General features: G+C 42.5%; 1 protein-coding gene across 1 annotated transcript; it reads left to right on the top strand.

Annotated features, from left to right (window-relative positions):
- ube2kb (ubiquitin-conjugating enzyme E2Kb (UBC1 homolog, yeast)) lies at positions 1–21,774 on the top strand. Its single transcript, XM_088622496.1, has 7 exons — positions 1–164; positions 8,320–8,413; positions 13,807–13,865; positions 14,561–14,643; positions 16,761–16,860; positions 17,329–17,457; positions 18,264–21,774. The coding sequence occupies exons 1-7, from the start codon at positions 102–104 to the stop codon at positions 18,336–18,338; spliced, it is 603 nt and encodes a 200-aa protein (XP_088478622.1). The 5' UTR covers positions 1–101; the 3' UTR covers positions 18,339–21,774.
- Positions 21,775–21,910: the final 136 nt, after the last annotated feature.

The following is a 21,910-nucleotide window of genomic DNA, read 5'->3' on the forward strand; positions in this document are numbered from 1 at the left end:
GGGGGTGTCTGTTTTTGTTGTAAAAAAAAAAGAGGAGCAGAGCGACGCTGCAGCTGTAGGCCTGTATCAGCAAACAGCGACAGAGAGGAGACGGCAAAGCCATGGCCAACATCGCAGTGCAGAGGATCAAACGAGAGTTCAAAGAGGTCCTTAAAAGCGAAGAGGTTAGCCATTCTTGCTTCTCTGAACGCTTGAGCCACGTACACGACACTCAGATAAAAAAAAATAGAGAGTAATTTAACAGTTGAAAAAGGGCTACCGAGGCCCCGGGAAGGGGAAGTTAATGTCATCCCGACCGGGGCCGTCCAGAGGGGGCAGCTCCTAGGGCTGACGGAGACGGCCGGGGAGGGGTTCAGGAAATACCGGGGATCAGGAAGGAGGTTAGGCCGAGTGCAGGGAGTAAAATTAAAAATAAGAGCCCAGTCAGTGGGATTGGACTTCCCTGTGTTTGTGAAAGCCTTTTCGCTTATACGGTATAGTGGTTTTTTAAAAAAAATAAAAATTCCAGTGTGACGGGGGCAGTGCATTTTGTAAACTAAGCCAAAGTGACATGCTTCCTCTCTCGTTTTCGGGGAAAAAAAAGATGTCCTGGATCACTTTGTAGAAATTCAGGTTGGCGTGAAAGGGGAGCGTGGTCCTGCACCAGAACTCAAAATGTGGCTGTCATTAAGACGGGAGCTCCATTTCTGTCCCAGTTAACTACCCGATCGTGATCTCCAATCCTGATCCGGTTCTGGACAAACCCACATCCTCACTGCCACAAAGTTATGTAACAAAGCGGACGAATCCAGCGATCGCGAAGCGGCTTCCTTAGCTAAACACAGAAGCTGGTTCCTTTATTGTGGTTATCGGGGATTTTTACGAAGCTCATCGATATTGGGTTTGAATGTTGAGAAAGCACGATCGTAAAGACTATAACAGCTGTTGCAGAGGTGTCATCCCTTTCTCATTCACACATTTTGAACTGCAGCTCTGCCGACAACGCCATGTGTGTTGACTGCATACAGACGTATTGAAAGTAGAGCACAGAGAAGGGGCCTGTCTCACTGTACGGATCAGGCACTCAGCATCATTGTGCTACCCTGAACACGTTATTAATCAGCCTGAACCCTTTCCTACTACCGTTTTATTACCGCCGGTCATTTCTCCGCTGTTTCAGTGCGTATAAAGATTTGCGTCGTCCTTTTGTTAGGGAGAGAAGAGCTTTGAGACTTCAATGTCAGAATATGCTTCCGTATCATGTAAAAAAATATCTTCTTATGAATCGAAATCCAGCTATCCAATATCCATCTTTTATTGTCTGAAGTCAGCAGCCACTGTTTGGAGAATAATTTGTTTTACAGCCTGAAACATTTTCGCCTCAGTTATGGTGCATCTGAGAGTCACCATTCTACAAATCATAGACATTTTAAAACTGTCTTGCTTTATGATTGAATGTACTTCTGTTATAAAGCTAAATGAAAGCTGAGCCACCGCAAGGTAGTGCATTTCTTTAGACTCGAGGTAAAACTGTACGTCAGTGATTCCACCTCAACCTGCTCGGTAAGAAACTAAAATGAATCCTTAAGCAATTAATAAGTTTAATAAGGCAGCGATGTAGAGCAGTGGTCTGGGCTCTGGGTTCAAGACTGGAAGGATGCTGTTGCATCTTTGAGCAAAGGTACTTGATTGAAGTTGCTGCAGTAAATGCAGTGTAAATGATGCAGTATTATTGAGTCTCGAGGTCATGATTGTACAGGACTGAGAATGAAAAGTTGAAAAGAAGCTAGAATTCTGCAGCTTTTGTGTGCCTGCTCCAATTCAGATTCAGACTACAATCCTCGATAGACATGAATCTGCAGACGTGTCATAAATTCTTATCCACATACTGTATGAATGGTGCTGTTGAAATAAAACGTGTGTTAAGCTATTATACCATGTTTTGAGCATCTTTGCTAAAGGTGTGCCTTTTCAGCCATTGTGCTACCACGTGTCCTGTCAGTGTTGTTGCCTGGGTCTCCTGTTCTACCTCAGGAAGACTCAGTTCAGGCAGAAGACATTTGAAGTCCCAGATGTGGCACTTCGGGATTTCAAGATTGAAACAAACAACCCGAGAAAGAATTCCTGTCGTTTCCCACATTTGGAATACTTGAGCTAGCTCGTGATATTGAACACTTTTATACTTAAGCAGGGTCTTCGAGACAACAAAGGTATGACTGCCGAAGTTTCCTTGTGTTAAGGGGCGTTGAGCATACTCTTGCTTTTCCCCGTTCCACCATTTGCTAGAGGTGATGTCCCAGGATACCAGTGGACGTTCTGCGGACAGTCTGTTCTTCTTTTATTAGTGTAGTAGGAAGAGATGAAATTCCGCACTGCAGAACATTAAAAGTACACAACATTTGTTCCCCAAAGACAAGTGTGTACCCTCTCAGTTTGAACAAATCCCCCAATCAGGCTCCGAAATCATGTTTTCCGAACCTTTCCCTGGTTAACTACCCTTTCTACCCCTCAGTGCTGACTGGCAATTTGAGCCAGTCATGCTAATTAGTGTACTGTGCTGTTTAATTGTAAGGTTGTTACAGTCAGATTTCAGTCTTTTGCAACGTTTGTCTGTTTGATGTTATGGAGCTAGGCTGGGTGGCTGTGAACTTCACCCAACAGCACACCGCTGTCACGTTTCAGAAGAGAACTAAATCTTTTGGTGATAACTGCTGTATGTTCATTCTTATTGGTTCAGCCCTTCCCTTGACCAAGAGCAATATCTGTTGCCATCTCTTTCAGTCTTTCTTCTCTTGATTTTCTGGCTCATCACAATTGCACTTATTTACATCTTCCACATGTTGCGGTATTGTGTTACTTAAAATATTTTACCCCGTCCCATAATTCTAACCGGAATTTGTTTTTAATCTCCTCTGGTATAGGTTCTCTGGCCGTTGCTTGTGTTTTTCCTTTAGTGTGCTTCCTGACAATGTACTGTATTGTGTAATAACAGTCAAAAGGAGAGATGCAGATTTTGTTGGGTGTTAGGTATATCTAACAAGATTGCCTGCAGACCAAGTGTCCTTATGTGATTCCTCTGTTATAGGAACTCCCTCTCTAGCTCTGGCAATAGTGATCAATCAGTTTTATACCTATATAGTGCCTTTCAATACAGAGCATTCTCAAGCCACTTTACAGAAAGTAGACCAGAAACATCAGTACAGTGTACAGAACATACAATAAAATCATATATAATTGAGACACTAAAGCAAAAGATTAAGAATGTAAGACGTTAAAAACGTCAAAAGAAACTGCATTTTTAATATGGTCAGAAGAATATTCCAAAGTCGAGAGACGATACTAAAAAACCTTGGTCTCATAATGTACAATGTGAAGTCTTTGGAGTGTTAAGAAGCCTTGAACCAGCCAAATGAGTGCTTAATAAAATCAGGTGTACATCAGGTCTTATTAGATAATGGTCTGTTTGTTATAAGCCCGTGGCTTCAGTAGCTAAAGACCAACTAGACACTTCAGGCAGAGTATTGAATCCGTTAGTGTATCTGTCACTTGAAACGGAATGTTTCTCTGTTGTGAGCTGTGTAAATGTTTTTCTCAATTTGCCTTCAGTTTGCAGCCAGGCACGTTCGTTAACGTTGCTCCTTTGTCACTTCAGGTGAATTTAGTTTTTTGAAAATGTATCCTCCACGCCATGTGTGCTGTAGAATTCGGGATGAAATTTGACGTCTCCCTGGTGAAATTTGCACGCTCTTTTTTTTTATCTGGTTTTGGAATAGGGGATTTGTCTTCTTTGAGCCTGAAAGCTGAAAGCTTGGAGGTCTTTGGCTCACATTAATAACATTTCTGTGTCTGGCAAATACCAGGGTGCTCTCAATGCTGATGGCACCTGTGAAGCTGCCTTCTATCCCCTGCCTTTTCATTTCCTTTCCCTTGGTGTTATGCGTCTTCTCGAGAGCCATTATCTGTCTGACGCCGGTCTTTTTATTCCTCTTTTACTTTTTTAAATATCCCATATGATTTTTCTCCCTACTCTGGAAAGTGCTTTGTACATTTAAACGATTCAGAAGGGAAATCTCCTTGTGGGAGGCAGCCAAAATCGTTTACTGTCTAATTTTTTATCCTGTTTTGGCCGCTGTTTTATCTGATTTGTGTTTTACATAGCATTGGGTATCTAATTTCAAGACCATTACTAAGTTCAAACCTCCAGTTAAAATAGTTATGGACCTACCTCTTTAGTTTCACCATGTAATAGTTTTGTAACATTACACACGTTCTGTGCATCTTCTGGTGTGTTACACACATTCAGCAAATGTAAACTTTTCAAAGCCTTTTCTACTTATTTTCTCAGTGGATATCCAGTCCCTCATATTGCTAACAACAACGATACACTATAATATAATAATATTATAATATAGTATAGTGACATCAAACAGAAGAACTCAGATTCTTTGTTTAACTTCAAAAGAATTCTACCAAAACACACGGTAAACGTTGAAAATATGCTCATTACACAGATTAGTGAGCTTTGAAATACATTTTCTCAGAGGTTAAATCAAAACCAGCACTGTTCCTCCCTGTGTCCTCCCTAATCACTGGCTTGGTCAAGGTGAATTGTGAATTCATCTTGTCAATTCATCCAGGCCCTTTGCTGATGATCTAGGGTTCTTGTACATTTACATCTTGTCTTCTGGACAGGATATAATTATATTCTATTTAATTGCAGCAGTTGAAATTCAGGATTGAATGTGATCGTGCTTGATTTGTTTTCACATCACTTTGTAGAGGCTCGGCTCCTTTTGTAATTGCAGAAAAGCGCTGGTTAAAATCTATCTTGGTGCCTTCTGTCTAGTTTCCTTCTTTGCCTAAACTGCTTACAGGACCATTTGTCTGGTGCTGGTGTTCAGGAGCTACACCGTCAGTGATCTGGGCTGGGCTCTGGGATCATTGGTTTCAGGGAAGAGAGCTTGTTATGTCTGAATTGTGTTGAGGGTCTCTCCGTTTGATCCCCCTCTTCTTTGAGCAGTTTTGCAACAAAACCTTCACTGTCTTTCCTCAAGCATTCGCTGTATTCCATAAATCCTGATGTGATTGCTTGAAGCCTCTTTTCCAGGCCATCACTTTTGTTGAAGTGATTTTGCTTCTGAAATAGACAAAAATTTAGAAAATACACCTCTCAAATCTGCTTCAGATCTCAATTTTCTAACAATTGTCTGGTTGAATAAAATCCCCTTATTATTTTGATTTAATCATTTATTTTGCCTTGGATGGTTTCTTTTCTGAATCCTATAATTGCAGGAAGGGTTTTAAATTCCATATTCTCCAGTGTGACCCTGTTTTTCTTTAGTCTGTTTTTTCTTTCTATAGACACATTTTCCATCATGGTTGTTGTGCCAACATCTACTCTGTGCCTATTTTGTGAGGCAGTCAGGAGTGCTGGCCTGTATTTACCTTCAGCTTTAGTCGCCAGTGTTTTCAGATGGAAATAGATTTTATTTGTTTAAAGATCACTTAAAAAAGAAAATTGCAATACATTACTCTTTTAGAAAAGGGGTTTGGAGTATCTCGTGTATGCTACCATGAGCTGACACATACCATCTGAGAGCATGCATTGAACAAACACTCTTTACAATAAAGTGATTTTGTCACGATTTGGGAGGTTTGTTTTTCTGGCTGAGAAGCCGTCTCGGACAAAATAAGAAAGTGACGAAGACAGTTCTTTACTACTGTGCGTGTGAAGGTCCCAAATTCTCATAGGTGTGATGCCAGCTTCAGGATGTGACTTTCCACAGGCAGCTAGGAGTTAACAGCCTGCGTTAGGCTGATTCTTCCCTTCCCTAAGCAAACCTCCTTAGGAATGTCTTGGTTGCTGGATCTCTGAACAACCACTTTTAGTCTTGGGGTTGATCTTAATTTAGCTCGGCGATCACCAGCAAGGACATGCAACACAGAGAGGAAGAACATTTCCAGTGACATATTCACATTCAGCAGACAACACATCTTGCAGTAAAACCTTTTTCTTGATTTTTATTCGTAGCAGAAATGTCCTCCATCCAGTACAAGTAGGAAGCACAGTGTGCATTATGCTGGTGCTCCTATATGATCCGTTTTTTCCTGTTATTGCAGCATGGGAAAGCAAATCGGACCCCGTTGCCCAATAGTTTGATCCGGTGATCCGTGAATTATGGCTTTCTAGGATGAATGAATATTCATCAAGTTTAGACTGTCTTTGAGAGATCAGTATAATCTCTGAAACAAGACTGATGGTCAGGGCTTCACTGTTTGACTGTATTGAACAGATTCTGATGTGAGTCCCAGCAGAATCGGTTAGGTACTGAAAAAAAGAAGAGCAGTGTGCTGATTGGATCCATGGATCCATCGTGGGCTTGGGTTCAAACGTTTTTTTCTTGCACATATCAGTGTGCATCAGGACAGGCAGGCGTAATTTGTTGCTTTATCATATTTCTTCTTGTTTGTGTTTAAAGCTTTAAAAAGCTCCGATAGTTCAACTGGGCCATGTTAGAAACACATTTTCATCATACAGTGTTTCTGTGTAATTTCTTTTCCACTTGTTACAGAATAGTAAAAAAAAAGTATTCTAAAACAAAAGCAATGAGATCTGGGGAAACATCACGAAAATGGCAGTTCATCAATGATGGCATTGGAGGTTTTCATCATATGCCAACAGTGAAAGTCTCTACCTCAACTCCCCCTTAAAATGTACGTTTAGAAAAGTCTGAATAAAGCCAAAGTCTGCATCAAGGGTACAAACAAGAAAAAATAAGATTACGGTGCTATAGGATGTTTCCCAATGTAGCTATCGCTAATGTACAAAAAGTACGTACCTAAACGCTTGAAAAAAACATGACAAAAAAATAACTGGGCAAAGAAAATTGTGACTGGAAGATCAAACAATAATAGTATTAAATATCCAGTAAAACGTCTAGGATAAAAACATCTAGAATGCATAGAATTCTAAAATCTCCACTGATCACATATATCAAGATAGTGGATACAGGCAGTCGGCCTTAATCAATAACAACGAGTAATAGTTGTAATTGAATTTGTAATAGAAAGCCTAATTCAGAACCACTGACCACGAGGAAGAAGAATCTTAAAGCTCAACCAGCAGATCGAAGTCCTCACTCTTGAGTCAAGGAGAAAAGTGTATTCAACACAGATTAAGAGTTAACTGACTGCAAGGCTTGAGAGCTGATTGTTGCCAGTTTCCAGGGACTGCAGAGTTATTTTGTTCTGAAAGGTCTCGGCCTCTAGCTGGGGAGGAAAGAAGGAGATTCCATTTATGGAAAGTGACGGAGAGCCTGAATGGACAAAGCAGGGCGGACTTGCTTTGCCAGTGAATTGACATCCTTAAAAGCCACCTGCCTGCAGTCGACGGCTGCACTGAGGTGTGGAAGAATGAAGATCTTGGATCCCCAGTAAGAGTTAGGTGTAGGCCGCGCAGAGCTCCCGGTCATCTGTGCATCATCGGAAAGAGTCAGCCATGGATATGATGACGTCTCGTGGTCATTTAAAATTCCAGAAACTCAGTAGTGATTGCTGTGCCGATACCACTGCAGGCGTTGTGATAGTTGAGTTAGCTGCTGAAGGGCTTTACTGACCAGAAATGCAGGAACGACAGGAGTCTCTGATTCAGTACAAACATGCGCTGGTTTGATCTCGGAATTAACCTTGCGATCAGATCAGATTGAGTATTCTCAAACTGAGACTTGGCAGACACTGCAAAAAAAAGAAACTGCAATTAAAAATTCAAATGGTGGCTTTGGTCCTGGAGAGCCACAGTGTTTTCTGTTTTTTCGTTTTGTTCTAGCTCAGCTCTCAAGAATTTAAACTTTCCAGATTAGTCAAAGTGATCTTCAGCAGCTCTTTTAAGACTCCTACAAACCATGACGGATAGAGGTTCTTCAGGGGGCATAGACTTCATAGGGACTTTTCAGTCCATACTCTAAAATGTGAAATATGTCAGAACCCATTGTGTGGTTTTCCTATAAGGAAACAAAAAGTTCACTGGGGCCATATGAAGACATTATGGTAGAATGATCAGAGGAAACAGGTGAAAGAGTGGAAAATGTTATTGTAGCAATATAATCTGCTGAACGGTGTTTTTGGAAGACTGTGCCATAGTCTGCCCATGTGGTGCACTCTTTGAATGGCTGTAACAATGCAATATAGTAAGAACCTTGCCAGTATAGTTTGCGGTCTGGCTGAACAGGACCAGGGATGTCTGCATCAGAAAAGAGACATACACAGTGCTCCCCAGAGTCCGGGAATGCAAGTTGGATACAAACAGAAAAATCATTTCATCTTTTCAATGTTCTCTTGCAGACGAGCAAGAATCAGATAAAGGTCGATCTTGTAGATGAGAATTTCACAGAACTCCGGGGAGAAATCGCAGGACCCCCTGACACACCTTATGAAGGTAAGCGCCCTCTCTCTCTCTGCAGACGCCTGTGTCTGGAAATGTTCGTGGCGAGAGGCTCAGCAGTGAAGGAGCACATTTCGAAGCACGGTTGATAGGTCTGTGTGGTTCGGACATCGGTGGTTCTGCCTGGCTATGATCTGTTTGGTTAACCGGGTGTAGACTTGGCTGGGTTTTTCTTTGCTTGCTGTGCAGCAGTGACTCTCATGGATTGCCCGGCCTGTGTGAGCTGTTTTGAAGTGTGCTGTCCTTCCTCGGACACCCTGCATCTCCTTTCCATACCTGCGGGCTGTGTGAATAAGGAAGGAGGTTGTCTGAGAACTGAGCTTCAAAGGTTGCAGTAATCGGTTATTCTCAGTGAAAAAGAATGGAAATAATAGCCTTTTGTTTGCTTCATGTGTGTTTTGCGAATACTTTCCATGGGAGATGAAAGTTAAAATGTAACTGTTCTCCTGCGGTGCGGCTCTGTTGACGTTCTTCTGCGGAGGAATGCTCATCACAGCTTGGACAGCAGAGAGCAGTCACAGGGCTGGAGCAGGAACACGGAACGGGCGGATTACAAAGGAAAAGAAACATCTGTCTCAAACAGAGTTCCGACTTTTTAATTCTTTCCACTCGATGAAGGAGGTTCACACAATGAGGTACCCAAATATTCTTAGCTTTAAAGGGCTGAGTATTCAGATATTGAGTTTGCGATTTGCAAGGTTTGCAGAAAGGTTCGTGAACATGGTATAAGGCCCCAGCAGACAGACGGTCATCTATCACACCGTAACTCATTGAAAACGTTTTCCTGTGTTCGAATGCAGATGAAAATCGGTGTTTTCCCTCCTTGATTAAACTTACCTACCGTGCTCTCGGGCTGCTAGTTCGCCGGGCCGACTCTTGGGTTGTGAAGTGATGTGTCCAGTAGAAGCAACATCAGCAGTACTTTTCTCCAGGCGACCTGTGTAGGCCTGTAGTGGACGAATGAGCTGTCTCTTCTGTGGAAGATGCTTTGCGCTTTAACCAGGGAGACATTTTAAGAACGAGAGCACCCCGTCACCAACACCTCGTTTTTCAAAATGTCACTGTTTAGAGGATTAATGGGATTTCATTAATGTGTTAAAGTGGTGGCCTAAAGTCATGTAAGAGTATGAAATTCTTGCATCATTTTAAATATTAAATATGGTTTAACAGTGGATACTCGCTTAGTGGATAAGTAGTGATGAACAGAATACGTGCTCACAGTCTTTCGACTGTTATGTGATTTTAATGCACTGACTGCAGATTAAGTGTTGGTGAGAAGAGACACGTTTTTTTACAAGCTTACACTTAAGTCCCAGAAATGATGTGTCGATATTGAAACCGTAGAAGATTGTAATAAAAACATTTTGCATATTTTCACTTTTGTTTTGACTTTTTATTCGCTGTCCATGATGCAATAGAAATGTAGCGAAGTGGCAAATGAATACAAGACAGTATTGCCACACGATGTGCTTTACAGAAATATTGTTTCTGTTCTGTTTGGCGCACTGGATATCCGTATTGATTATTTCTCCTGAGCTGCCATACTGCCAGAATGATGGGAATGTCTGGATGAAAGGAGATAAGATTGTTGGTGAATTTGCACGGGGTCAGGGCTACCTCATCAGATGAGAGGCCCCCACAAGAGTAGAGACTAAATTGACTTTACAACCTTTGAGGCCGAGAGCCGACAAGTATTATGACAAACCAGCAGCACTGACGATAACTGCTTAAAGGTCGCATCTTAAATACCACTAGCAGTAAAAGTTACAGCAGTAACAGAACAAGAATTTCAAAACGTTTGGCACAGCAGCATTACCTCCTTGGTGCCTAGTCTTCTCCTTCAGATTTCAGAAGCTAAGCAAGCCTGAATTATTATGTGGCTGACACACAACTTGTGTTTGCACCATTTATACAGCTAGGTATTTTATTTCAATGTTTTATTGCCATGTCAACAAAGTTGTTTGGAATTTGCTCCAGTGCAGCCCAGATCAAAACAACACAGATCACACTGACACACAGGATACGTAACGCATCACACCTACACATACAACATACTCAGGTGCTTGATGGCCTCTTCTTGATAGGTGCTATTTCGGCCCCGAGCAAGACTGCATTTGATGTTCTGAAGCCTCCTCCCCGAACAGAGAAGTTTAAAACAGTAGATTGGAAGGGGTTTGTGGACACCCCAGCTTTCCGCTTCGTGTGGCAGCTGTAAATAGAGGCAACACAGGGAAGATCCCGTCCGACGCCCTTGGGTGCTGTGCATATGGAAGTTGTATTGCTGTGCCCACGCTATTCTTGAGATGGTGGCCCCATTGCTTGAGCAGGGACGTATCTTGCTCAAGGGAGCTACAGCAGTGCCTTGCTTTGTATTTGAACCTTCAACCTTCAGCATGGCCTCACAAGACGGGATGGGGATTTGTAAAGAAAACCGGGCTGCTACAATAAGGGGAACCAGTAGGTGGCACTCTTCCATTTGAGCCTGTGTTTCCAGACCAGTGTGGGGACTGGGGACGTGCTGAAAGAGAATACGTGTTAACTCTCAGGGTTGAACAGTCTGGCCTGGGTAATGTTTCCCTTTAATTCAGTCGGTGGGGCACTTTCTCGTTTCTCCACCTGATCTGCCGGGCAATTCGTTTTTTAACTATTCTAAATGTGTTCTTCAAACAGGTGATTTAGTTTGTGACTAGTAATTAACGCCATTGCTCTCTAAAAACGAACTGTGTTTGAAAGTCGCGTTGTCCAAATTCATTTGTGATTGGACAGTGGGGCGTTTTAGTGGTGATCACTCAGGCAGAAAGGTAAATATGGGGCTCGGTCAGTGACCACAGCAATGCACCTCCCACGGCTTGCAGTGCACATTTATTCCACTGGGAACTCCATGGGGCGGAGCGGGGGCTCTGTGGCTAAGGATCTGCGCCTAAGGAAGGTTGCCGGTTCATATCCCACGGCCGGCAGAGGAATCCTACTCCGTTGGGCCCCTGAGCAAGGCCCTTAACCCCAACTGCTCCAGGGGCGCCGTACAATGGCTGACCCTGCGCTCTGACCCCAAGCTTCTCTCTCCCTGTCTGTGTGTCTCATGGAGAGCAAGCTGGGGTATGCGAAAAGACTAAGTCCTAATACAAGAAATTGTATGTGGCTAATAAAGTGATCTTATCTTATTGTGCTGGAGCCTCACAGTCAGTTCCCACCAGGGGGCTGCAGAGACCCCCCCCCAGACGGGCCAGTTCCTGCAGAGCAGAAACACGACTTGCTCTGTCCCGTGTCCCGAGCCAGCTCCGACATCAGCTCTGCGTCTCTTGATGTCCGGGTGAACACGGACAGAGGTTTCCTGTTAACCATTTTGCCTTTTTTTTTTTTTGTGGTTGCCTGCTTCACGTAGTAGTCGGGGAGGGCAGGTTTCTTCTCGACTTCCTTGTTCTGGGCGACACGTGTAGCTGCAGGTGGGATTGGCGCCCCCTTGTGTCTCGGACTGGACCCTGCTTCAGTCAAGGCGGCGTGGTGGTGAACTGGGGAAAGCTGGCTGTGTCCATCTGATCTCCGTCCTCCATTTGATGTGTGTTGACACCGATTTTGTCACAGTACTCTTCAGAATAATACAACGCGCCTGCTGTCAAGGACTGCGTTGAAATTTGTCAGCAGGCCAGACAAATTAAGAAGGTAGAGTGAAATACAGAACATCATAGAAAGTGCTAGGAACCACAGAATAAGACGTTAAGCGTGAGAGGCACACTCTTTGTGATATATTAGCATTATTATATTTAGAGTTATTTATATTTCTAACATAACATTGTATAAATGTTTGTTTTATGTTAAGGTGTGCCCTGGATGATAAATAAGAAGGAGGAAATTCCAGCTGTCCAGACCAGACACGTACTGAGAAATAGTCCCACAGACTGGAAGCACTTACTGAAAAAATGTTCAGTGCCACACTGAGGCGTTTGTCTGTAACCCGTGTTGAAATTCAACCAAATCCTTCTAGGTATCATGCGCAGGTTTCACTCGGTGTAGGTTGTGTTTACTGAGGTGATTCAATGGAAACGACACTTTTTTTACTGCGTCTCCACATCTGTCCTCAGGTTTGTGTTCCCTTGCACAGTCTCAAGAAATCTGGGTTGATTTTCTAAGTGTCTTTGAGGATTTTAAATACTTGTATCACGTCCGTCCATCATCGTCCCGAAACTAAAAACATTCAGTTCCTTCAGCCAGTCAGTGTAGGACGTTCCTAAATCCTGCAGTGTATCTGGACTAATTCAAGAAAAGCAATATATTTTCTAAAGCTTGTCGACCACAAAAATGCACAGTATTCCAAATGAAGATGTTTAACTACATATTACAATATTTTGCTTGCCTGTTTGTTTCCCAACATTGTCTAAAATATGTAAATGATGTATTTTTATGTTAATATTTTTGCTGCCTGCAAGCACAAATCTGCACATGTCTGTATTAAATATCATCTTCCAAATGTTTTCCCAGGTTTGGATTTTATCAGAGTCCTTTCAAATTTAATTTCCTGCTCCTATAATGTTTGCTAATCCTGGTAATTTGGTATCTGACTAGTTTATTAACTGTATCAGAATCTAGATCATTGGGTCAAGCAGCAGACCCAATAATAGATCCCTGTGGTACTCCACTAACTTCATATTCATTCCTAATCATGACCTTATCCATTTTCTACTAATTCATTCTCAATCCAGATACTCTCAATTCCCTGAATGTCTGTTCTCCGTAGTTTGACAATTCCTTGTTAAGGATTAACTTTCTCAAAAGCCTTCCAAAAATCGAAATAAACCACATCATATGCCCTGTGGGTATCCATTGCTGTTGTTGCTTGTTTAAAGAACCCGTGGCAGGTTGGTTAGGGATGACCTTCCTTTTCTAAATCCATGTCGAGTGTTCCCAAGGATATACTTTTTCATAGTTGATCCAAAAGTTTGGTCCAATAATTGTTTTGAGAACCTTACATGTAATTGGAACTTGTTCAGCCTCAAGGACTGGTGTTTCCTTCATTGAAACTTTTCTTGTGAATTGATCAGTTGCTTAAACAAGTGTTCCCAGTCTTCGAAATAACAGGGGATCTAGGGTGACCTGTAAGAAGAACTGCACTGAGACTCTCCAGGACACCAGGAGTTGGAGACACCTATTTTAGTCTAAAAGGAAGGACGTACTGCTTCTAACAGTGCCATTTACAGCAATAATCAAAGTGAACTTGACTAGGCCCAGCCTTGCTGAGCTTCTTTGATCCGATGAGGTTGTAATGTGATGGCAGGGTGGTTATATGTTAAGCAACATTTTTATACATCATGAATTCTTTTTTTGAGAATGCATAGGTGTTATAGCTGCGTGCATTAACCGAACCTCCCCTTTCTCTTGTGCTTTTTCGACAGGTGGTAGATATCAGCTAGAAATAAAAATTCCAGAAACATATCCATTTAATCCTCCAAAGGTAGGTGTAAATACAGAGTGTGTCCTGTTCAGCCAGTCCCGGTCATGTGAGGGTTTAAGTCACTTTGCAGGCAGTCTGTTGCAGCTTGCAGTGGTGATTATTCACACTGTCACCTAAGGTATTATGCTTTTTCTGATGCTTGTAAGTTTTTTTGGCCCAGATGTAAGAGAATTGAAGTTTGCTTATTGCACGTACAGTATAGGGGGAACCCCAAAATCGTATGTTCTGAAATCACCGCTTGTATCCTCTAGGAGTGTGGCCAGCCTGCTCTATGTGAGGCCTGACTCTGCAGCTAAGACACAGAGCACCGGCAATCAGAAATGATTAAACTACCATGGAACATAATTAAACTACACTGACTGAACAGAAAATAGTGTCTGGACAGTCTAGTTAAAGCAACACCTTCAACTTAGGAGAGACACGTTTTGTGTCTTTGGGCAGCTGACTGATTTACCCTCTTCCAAAAACTATGTGGGTTAAGTCCATATCAGACACTTTGCAAGTAGTGTTTTTAGCTGCATTTGTAGCCTGAAAGCTGTCTGCGTTATGGACAGCTGAGGACCAGTTCATTTATGAAAGTTAAACGTCAGTGCAGTACTGTACATCTTACGTCTTCCACAGTCAGATCTGTGCATTTCAATGTCAATGGACTTTTTGTACATATGACTGTGTAACTGTCTTTCCTTGTGTTTCAGGTTCGATTTATCACTAAAATATGGCATCCAAATATTAGCTCGGTCACTGGTGCAATATGCTTGGACATTCTAAAAGATCAATGGTAAGTTCCTAGAACATATTTAAGATCTTCTTTTGGAAGATATTTTTATAGCATGGAAAAATAACTCTAGCCTTTACTTGCTGGTATTAATTTTCTTTCCCCGTTAGCTATTAACATATCAGTTACAGGGGATCTGTTTGGATATAGTTGTAACTCTCTCGCTGTATGTTCCTCTGTAGGTTTTCATTGGGGATCACCCTGGAATTGTAATTGATTATCAGCAGGGTTCCTTGGCCACAATCCCAGAAATCAAGAGCCTCTCATGAATCCCTTTTCAGCATAGCAGCAATAGCTGTGTTGTTCTGTGACTGTTAGGTTAATGCAGAATAACTGGGCAGTATTGTAGAAGCCCGTGAAATCTGGTTGTGGTCTGGATTTTTAAAGAAAAAGAGAGCTCTTTCAATCTGCACCACTTCACTTTTCGCCTTTGTACCCTGGTGTACTATGTTCAAACAAAGTTTGTTTTGGGAAAAAATAATACGTTCACACAGCTCCATAAAATTCTCTAGGAGGCAAATGAATTCAGAAAAAGATCAACTTCTTTGCATTAGCTGAGCAATTCTACGGTTGTTTTGGTTTGTTTAACCATTTTCTCTTGACATGTCTGATCAGATGGACCTTTGATTGTCTTTTGATACCTTAAATCTTGTTTTTAAACCTCTGTGAAACCCAAATTACAGAATAATTAGTATGGGAGGGAGCTCAGAATGACCACGATTGCCCAAAGAATTCCCGCAGGACATTTTACCGAGTAGTCTCTGGAGCAAAACTAAAGCAAGCTTTCACCGAGTATAAGGTGGGACAAGCTGCTTTCTCTGGTTTCATTTTTTTTTGGGGCAAAGATCATGTGAAGCTCTTTGTACAAGCTGAAGGTAGTGCAGTTTGTTATAGGCATCCCGACGGTGTGTTGTCTTCCCTTAAAGGGATGGTTGTTCAATCTCATAACAAAATAAAATCATGGATGGTATAGAAAATGTTCACAAATTTCGAATTTAGCACAAAATTAAGTTTGTGACAGTACTATACAATCGCCTCTATTGTCTCAAGCCACTGGTTTTGCCACGGCGAGAGCGAGAGTTCGCATGACCTGTGACGTGGTGCGGCCCTTCCTGCTCACTAGTCCCTGTCATGTCTAACGTAACGTGATGTACGAATAAATGAGCACAGGTTGTGCAGCACATCCTGATCGCCCCACAAAGGTGATCTGTGTGCAGAGTTAACAAGCAAGTAGTATTTGTCAGCAAAACTGTCTTGAAGTCGAGAGCAATATTTCTGTTGGATTAAAAGGGATGTTTTCACAAGCCTGCTTGTTCACAACGTAATAAGGCTGCCTCACTTCACCGGAGGTTTTGTTGCCTCATTCTGAGTCGCAGGCTGCAAGTAACAGGAAATTGAATCTATTTTGTGTTGTCAATTGGAGGTTTTTTTACATGTTTCTGTGTACATTTGACTTTTATTGTGGTTCGAAATTTACTCATGATTCTTTCTAACCCTGCAATACAAAAATACCACAGTAGTTCCGCCTTCAACGCATGTTTTCTTAATTTAGAAATTGCGACCTCGTGTCAGATTTTATTTTATTGTGAAGCCTGAAGTGGTCCCCATGCGCTGTCGGCACCTTCCAGGACTTTGAGTACTTGAATCAAAGCCCCTTGCGGTCTTCTCTGTTGAAGGGATACCAGTTCCTTTAACCGATCTGTGGGTGATCTTCCTTTGACACCAGGAACTGTTTCCTGTTACCGTCATAAGAAATCTTTTCAAGATGGCAGCTTGTAACGCAGTGATGAGTGGTCTAGATGCAGATATACCGGTATGTTGTGTGGTTTTAGTAGTATTGCACTCAAGTGATTCCATACTTCTCTCAAAACTTCAGATGCTGCCCATTTTTCTTCCTTTTATTATATGAGGTAAGGATGATGAGGAATAGAGTAGGAGTGGCTAAATCTTTTTCATCAGGTTCTTCGTTGGAGTCCTGTGTCGCAAAAGCATGCTCCCTAACGGTATATTTCTGATACAGTATATCACTGCACAGGGGCTGGTCCGTCCGATCTGAAACTACTGCTGCCGCAGTGCCTGCGAAGTGACCTGTGTCAAATGCTTTGCTCTGACCCCTGCAGGGCAGCTGCAATGACCCTCAGGACAGTGTTATTATCGTTACAAGCCTTGCTTGCGGCGGCAGAGCCAGACGATCCACAAGACGCAGTGGTGGCGAACCAGGTAGGGCTCTCGGGCTCTGTCTCTCTGTCCGTCCCCGGTCTCTCTGTCTCTCTGTACCCACCAGTGATCTCGTCCTCCTCCCTCGCCGTTCCAGCCTCTCTCTGTCCCTTTCTCCGCCTCCGTTGTGGTCACCCTCTCCCTCCCTGTCCATGTCCTCATCTCCTGCCATCTCGGTCTTGCCCTGCCTCAGGCTTTGTGTTTCTGTCCCTGTTCCCCACCTCCCCTCCCCCCTGTTGTCTGGGTGCGATTCCAGACTCAGATTTTGTATGATTGAGGTCTGCGTGACTTTTAATGAAAAAAAAAAATGTCAGCATTTTCCAAACGTTCTGCTAAAGACACACAAACACCAAAAACAGGATTTGCTATGTGGGATATAGAGAGTGCTGTGCATGCAGTACCCTCCCCTCCTGTCTGTCAGCTTTCACAGTTCTCCTTGGTATTTAATGAACACTCTTGCTCTTTTCACAGTACAAGCAAAATCCAGAAATGTTTAAACAGACGGCACGACTCTGGGCGCACGTGTACGCTGGGGCGCCTGTCTCCAGTCCCGAATACACCCGAAAAATAGACAAACTGTGTGCAATGGGCTTCGATAAAGTAAGCACAACGTGCGGCAATGCTCCCTGACCTTTGTTGAAAAAGAATCTCGGTAATCGAAGAATGACAGAAACGCTGTGGACATTCTCACCACACAGCTGGTGGGGCTGGGCTGGTTCTGAAGCTGACCAGCCTGTCTTCAGCCTGATTGAGCACCAGTGAACCCCAGTGACTGGGCCAGTTTGCTTCCAGTGCCGTTCCTGTGCACCTGTCCTTCCCGCGAGGTGCCTGTGGGATTCCTAGGGCTCTTGAAAGCACCAACACTTGAAGGGCTGGAAAGGGGTGTTAAAAGGGGTCTCATTAACCCAGTAATGAACTGATTGAGCTCGTTAAGAGCCGAGTTAGAATGAACACCTGCTGGCACGGGGGCCCATCCGGACCAGGACTGCCCACTCTTGCTCTTAACTGTCTCCTGTTGGCAGCAGAAAATCTCATTGAGTAGAAATTCTCCATTTCCAAAATGGAGAAATGTGTACAAAGGCAAATAATGGGTGATTCTAAAAATAAAATTGCAGACAAGTCACTGTTTAGCGTTATGCTCTGCACCTTCAGAGCTACTTTTGTAATGTCATACATCCTTTTTTGCATTTCTTGTATCTCCATGGGTCCTGGGGTCCCTCAAACATGTCCGCCCAAATTCACTGGGGTCCTGTAGGGCTTGGGGTAGTTTCTTTATCGCCCCCTCCAGGATGGGTTAGAAACAACTCAGGGCGAACGGCACTTTTGGCACTGGTAGAAAAAATAACCTTGTAGTGTTTGCAGTACTAGTGCTATAACTCCTGCCTCTTCTATTTTTCTCCCCACAGAACGCAGTAATAGTGGCCTTGTCTTCGAAATCATGGGATGTGGAGAGTGCGACAGAGCTACTTCTGAGTAACTGAGCAATTCATGAAGGCTGCTCCTGTAGGCTTGCCCTTCCCCCCATCCCTCCTTCGAACTGGCCCATCTGCCCTCGTTTTTTCTTTTTTTTTTTCTTTTAGTATAACATCTAGGTTCCCTTTTAAAAAGAACACGGCACTGTGTAATTCCTGATAATGCTAACTAGCTGCAAGTTGAGACTGGAAAAAGACAAAACTTAAAAAAAACGCAAATTGCTCTGTAAATAAAGCTATTAAAGTCTGTGTAAATTAAAACCGGGGAAATACTTTTAATTTTTTTCTTACGTAATATTGTAAAGAATCACTATAAATTTGAACTGTGGTTACGGTTGAGATAACTAACCCTATAGATTTTTTTATATGTATGTAAAGACAATGTGACCAATACTTGTAAGAGTATTTCTCAATTTCCTTTTGCTTTCCAGAACTGCAATGTACCGCTATTTTTCAACAGGTATGTATTGAATGTGTCATAGATTTACTCCTGTCTCTTCGCTGGTAGCTGATCTCCACGGTGTTATCACTGTGGATCCTTAACTGTTAGTTCTGTAGCAGTAGCCTGTTTGAATTGACTCACATAGCAAATTGGTGGAATAGCGCAGATCATGTGTTGAGGTCACATAGACTGGATCCTTGACCCAGGAGGTACTCTGCTCTGGGGTTTTAATATCGCCAAGGACCTCGATAAATGGTTTGTCAAAAACAAAAAGTCGTCTTACATTGCACAAAGCCAAATGTTGCAACACATCAGGCTCTTGATCTGTCTGCCAGTCGGAAGTTGTGGTCTAACCAGCACCTGATTTTAAAACCTATCCTGCTTTATGTGGTAAATCTTACATCTTCATATAAGTGAGGACGCCAGTATGGTACTGTGTGCAGCCATGTGGGTATTAAACTACTCGATCACACGTCAGACTGACAGGGAGGGGACTCGGGACTCGTTGTTGAGAACACAACCCTGGAGTTGGACTTGTTTCACAACATTCAGGGTAACTCAAAAAGAGTGACACACCAGAAGGTGCCAATCGGTGAAATATCCTGCAAAATCATGCGGAATCTGCGACTCTCAAGTTCATGCGTTAAAGCTGCTTTGTTTCCCAGCAGCATGCATGGTACAATGCAGGCATGCAGTCAGGGGGAAAGGGGAACATTTAATTGAGCTACTAATTTGTGGCATCTACACAGCGCTTTTCATCCCAAATAGAATGGGACCCACCTCATCCAGCTCTGCAGATCCCTGTTCCCTCCAGAAGTACAGAATATCCTGAGATTCCTGGAGGGGTGATGGGCTTACTAACCACTTTTTTCCCCCAAATGCGTTGTATTGGACTGGACATTTACAGCTAAATTGCCAGCTGTAAGGAAGCCACCGTTCCTTCACAGCCTAGTAGGACAGTAGGAAGAGCCAGACGACAGCTCTGCAGTTGTAGTTCACCCATCCTACAGATTGATATTTTTTATGTTAAATGAGAAAATGTTAGTTGCGCTCACACTGTAAGTATCCAGTGTGTATTTTACAAGGTAAACTTTCAATTTTAGCCAAGTCTAACCAGCTCTTCTGTTATAAAACACTTCTCTCTCTCAAGATTTAATACAGAGACTATCCCTGTTTTAGTTGTCTCCTTCCGCCACGTACTACGACACACTCAAGGACTTCATAACCTTCAGTTGATCCCAATTAGCTCTAGTTGATAAATTGAAGTGGGGTTTGCTTATCAGGTACATGTTCGTCATTTTGCTTGGTCTCATCTCCTTTCTTTCTTGCACTCTGGGAGGGTTGTGATGATGCTGTTACTTCACCTGTATATACTTTAAGATCTAATGCACAGACAATTGCTAGTGGCCACAGTTCTGCTATTTCAGCAAAAAAAAAAAGATTCCCTATTTCTCTTGTACATACAGCCACACACGTTTCATATTAAAATGACATTTCATCTTAGAATGCACTATTGATGGCTGCAGTTATTTTTTGTAAAAAAAAAAATGAAAATGATTTTTCTCTTGTTCCTGTTGTATTTTGGTATGATCAATATTGCACGAAAATGGTTGCTGTTTCACAGGTATGAAGTTGACTCTTTTCCACTCTGCTTTTCAGTAAAGAAAAGAGCTGAAAATGGTGTTTGACTCTCCTGTCTTCTTCAAAGTCCAATTAAAGGCAGCAGCACTGCATGGTTCTTGTCAAACTCATATTTCTGGTTAAAAGAATAAGAGAAAGGCCACACTTCAGCAAAATACTTTTTTTTTCTCCTCTTTGGTGAGCTACACAGCTCCTTTATAGAGAATTTATGATGTCATTTACACAAAGGTGCGACCGCAGCAGAAGCTAGGTTCTGTGGAGATCCATAACACTTGCAAAAGCCAAAAATTAAATACTTGTAATAAGAGGAGGGATGTGTTTTAAGGAAGTGCTGAAGCTGAGGCAATTGAAACATTTTTAGAACAAGTCCGTTTTCACTGGGATGTCTTGCATTCAGCATTTTTGAAAGGGGATTAAGCCTCATTGCCCGAGATGAAAACATGTCCACCAAAAACTATACAATTTTAACTTTGGCTTAATATTTTGTCAATGCTATTCAGTGTCAAAGCAAAAAAAGAGTTAATCTAGCTGACCTGGTATGATTGGATGATTTCTGTTGTCCATTGCCTCAAGTTTTAGTCACGCATCAGATATGATCTTCACATTAAAACACATTTGTGATGGTGCTGTATAGGTTTTTTTTTTCCTCCCTTTTCCAGCAATGAAGTATTAAATACTAGGAGAAACAATAAGGTTGCTGTAGCAGCCAAAGGAGGTCGTAGCGCTGTTGTTTGAATGCTGTACTTCTACACAAGCAGTAGGCAGCCGTTGGAATCCCTCATCGTTAAGAAAGTATTGACCCTCCACCATTACAGTGCTGAATGAGAAAGTTCAGATAGTAGCTTGTATCTTGTATGAACAGCAGTTGATCATTCAATGAATTGGTCAACAACCATTACAGATTCAGGTGGCCAATACATATGCTGATGTATATACTGGGATTTATATTGACTTAATGAAAAGCCCATTCGTTTTCCTTTTTTAAATACATGGCCCAGTTGGGATTGTAATTTGTCCACCAACTCGACTTGACTTGAAAAGCCCCGATGTCACCCCCAGATGAAGAGGGGTTCACGGTCAAGTCCCATGGACCCAGAGCCGTGCCTGAACTGATCTGGTGCTGTCCGCACCGAGCACTGCAGCCCGGCAGGGTCCAGCTAGACCGAGGACGAGACTCGGGCCGCCCACAGTCATGCTGATTGAACAATCTTTGGGCCAGTCGGGTTACGGCATAGACTTACAACTGGCTCTGTCCAGCTTACAGGAGTTCTCCACGTCGTCTGAAGCACCATTGATTGAAAATGCATGTGGTGTGTACAACATGTAGCAACAACTCAGATTTCAAATAAAACGAATCTGTGACCTCTTGTGTACGGGTGGATTGATTACATTGGTAGCAATAAATGCTGCAAGGAAGGAAAAGATCAGTAGGCTAAGAAAATGTTCTGTAGTTCTCCAAGCATCTTTTGGATAGCTATAGTGTTAAAATAAGTTGAGA

Source organism: Lepisosteus platostomus, chromosome 1 (genome assembly GCF_059453375.1).
Source record: "Lepisosteus platostomus isolate fLepPlt1 chromosome 1, fLepPlt1.hap1, whole genome shotgun sequence".
Classification (NCBI taxonomy): domain Eukaryota; kingdom Metazoa; phylum Chordata; class Actinopteri; order Semionotiformes; family Lepisosteidae; genus Lepisosteus; species Lepisosteus platostomus.

Excerpts from the sequence above, each read along its gene's own strand:
- ube2kb (XM_088622496.1), top strand. The coding sequence starts at position 102 with ATGGCCAACATCGCAGTGCAGAGGATCAAACGAGAGTTCAAAGAGGTC. Across the intron at positions 165-8,319 it reads AGGTCCTTAAAAGCGAAGAG|ACGAGCAAGAATCAGATAAA; the intron begins GTTAGCCATTCT and ends GTTCTCTTGCAG. Across the intron at positions 8,414-13,806 it reads CCCTGACACACCTTATGAAG|GTGGTAGATATCAGCTAGAA; the intron begins GTAAGCGCCCTC and ends CTTTTTCGACAG.